The sequence below is a fragment of the Prosopis cineraria genome, unplaced genomic scaffold (genome assembly GCF_029017545.1).
Source record: "Prosopis cineraria cultivar Desert tree isolate PC_DT_omini unplaced genomic scaffold, ASM2901754v1 PC2, whole genome shotgun sequence".
NCBI lineage: Eukaryota > Viridiplantae > Streptophyta > Magnoliopsida > Fabales > Fabaceae > Prosopis > Prosopis cineraria.
The window spans coordinates 13,841,238-13,843,206 of NW_026555333.1; the positions used below are offsets into that span (position 1 = coordinate 13,841,238).

Here is a 1,969-nt window from a genome sequence, read left to right on the forward strand (position 1 = left end):
GATGATTCTTCTAGGAGAAAAAAGTTTAAAGTGGGTTAAAATCCTATAGAAAAAAAAACCTGCGCACATAAGGATGCTGAATACTTGTGTTCACTAAACCAATTCAAAGGGGATGCATGCATCTCTTCAAAGGTGAAAATGTGAGCGAGTGCGTGTTTTTAATATAACACGTATCATTCTGTACCTTTGATTGGATTGGAGATTTGAAAATGACCATCCAGTCTCCTCCTCGATCGTACTGAGTTGAATCCTCATCATATTAAAACCACGCAATATATCCTTATCAGCTTGTAAATCGTCCAAAGCACAAACACGAAGAATCACAGCACATCATATAAGATACTCGCCATTCAACACCTTTATCATAAAACTTCAAATTCTGATCAGTTTTGCAAATATAGAAGAAGAATAAGAAAAACAGAACAATATCGGAAGGGTTTCCTTCTCTTCCGGGACCCAACACGAATCTAATATCTGTGCACCAGAAACCACATAAACTGTCTTTTAATTCCACCTCAATATCTCTCGAGCTAGCTACACCAACTCATAATCATCAGTGCCTGAAAAAAGAAGCCTTAATTAATTCTGTGAGTTGATCGAGACCAGCCAGAGTCAGAATTTTCTAACTGCTGATTATTGATCATATAATCAGGCCGCTGGAAAGGCCACGCTCTCTGGAGTTTCATGCACAGAATAATATCTCCTGCAAGACACATGTGCCCTTCGCCAATATGCTTCACGAGGCCAAAGCGATCTTCAATCGTACAGTAAGGTATCTTCGGCAAGGGCACTCTAGCCCTACCCACGATCACCGACCCGGAGGAGGGTCCCGGGTCGGTGTCGGAGCACAACCTAGCGACCTCTCCGTGGAGGAAGCCCGAGTTTTCAGGAGCATAGTCAAGTACCGGAAGGACATCAAGCTCCTCCCAGACTGGGTTGTTCCGCGAGGGGTGAACCGGCCGGGTGTGAAACACGTTGTCCGGTTCGATCCAGTACAGCACGCAGTAACACCTTCCGGCCGTGACCACCGGGTCGACGTCGTCGGTGCCGACGGCTCCGCGAATGCCCAGGGCTAGTTCCATTGGGAGGCTCCGGTAGAGATCGTATACGCGCTCTGGACTTCTTTTTGTTTCTGTTGGATCATGAATTAGGGCAGAGAGGAAGGAATAAAAATCTGCAAGACTGAGAAGATCAGAGGATCAAGATTTCAGAGTAAGTATAGCACCTGAGGGGATTTAAGGGTGACATTTTGTTTTTGGTATTAATTTTCGGAGGTTTGAGATCTTCTTGTCCTTATGCTCTTTAGTTTCGTGAATGGAAGACGATGTTCCAAGTGCCTGGTATATATAGGGCAGGAGATGATGTCGTGGTTCAGGAACTTTGCTCTGCTCTGCACACGTTGAATGATTGAAACTGTCACAATCGATTACAAATAAATTCTCTCAACTATAATTATTATCTTTTGAAGCAACATACATACACTTTTATCCTTTCAATAGATTATCAAAAACTGAAACATAAATATATAATGTAAGATCAATGTTGGAAGAAACGCAATTAAAGTGAACAGATATCATCATGCAGAAATGATAGGAATATTTGTTTGATATTATAAATGATATGCTGTGTATATGTATGCTTTTCTGAGATAATATTTCGAATATGGAGCACTAATGGTCTACTATATGTGGCTGATGACAGTAGCTAATTAATGGTCTTTGCCTCTCCGGATGCATTTCTGATCGATAACCACCCAAACGGGGCAATGATATGTCTGATCAAATGAAATTACAAAACAATACCTTTCAGAGACAGATTCCTTTTGATTTGTCTTTCACACCTTCTGGTCAGATTCTTCTCAGCTATAGATGTGTGTGCGTGTGTGGTGGGTTTGCGTTGTCTAAGCCTCTTCGCTTAAAAATTGCACCAGCTTATCCTCATCTTGCATCACATGCACTTCTATTATTCT

At 41.8% G+C, this 1,969-nt stretch overlaps 1 protein-coding gene across 1 annotated transcript; it reads right to left on the reverse strand.

The window, feature by feature from the left end:
* Nucleotides 1–442: 442 nt before the first annotated feature.
* Nucleotides 443–1,514, reverse strand: LOC129301661 (uncharacterized). The gene is made up of 2 exons (XM_054940247.1): nucleotides 1,226–1,514; nucleotides 443–1,132 (listed from the first exon to the last, which is right to left on the reverse strand). The coding sequence occupies exon 2, from the start codon at nucleotides 1,080–1,082 to the stop codon at nucleotides 576–578; it is 507 nt and encodes a 168-aa protein (XP_054796222.1). The 5' UTR covers nucleotides 1,083–1,132; nucleotides 1,226–1,514; the 3' UTR covers nucleotides 443–575.
* Nucleotides 1,515–1,969: the final 455 nt, after the last annotated feature.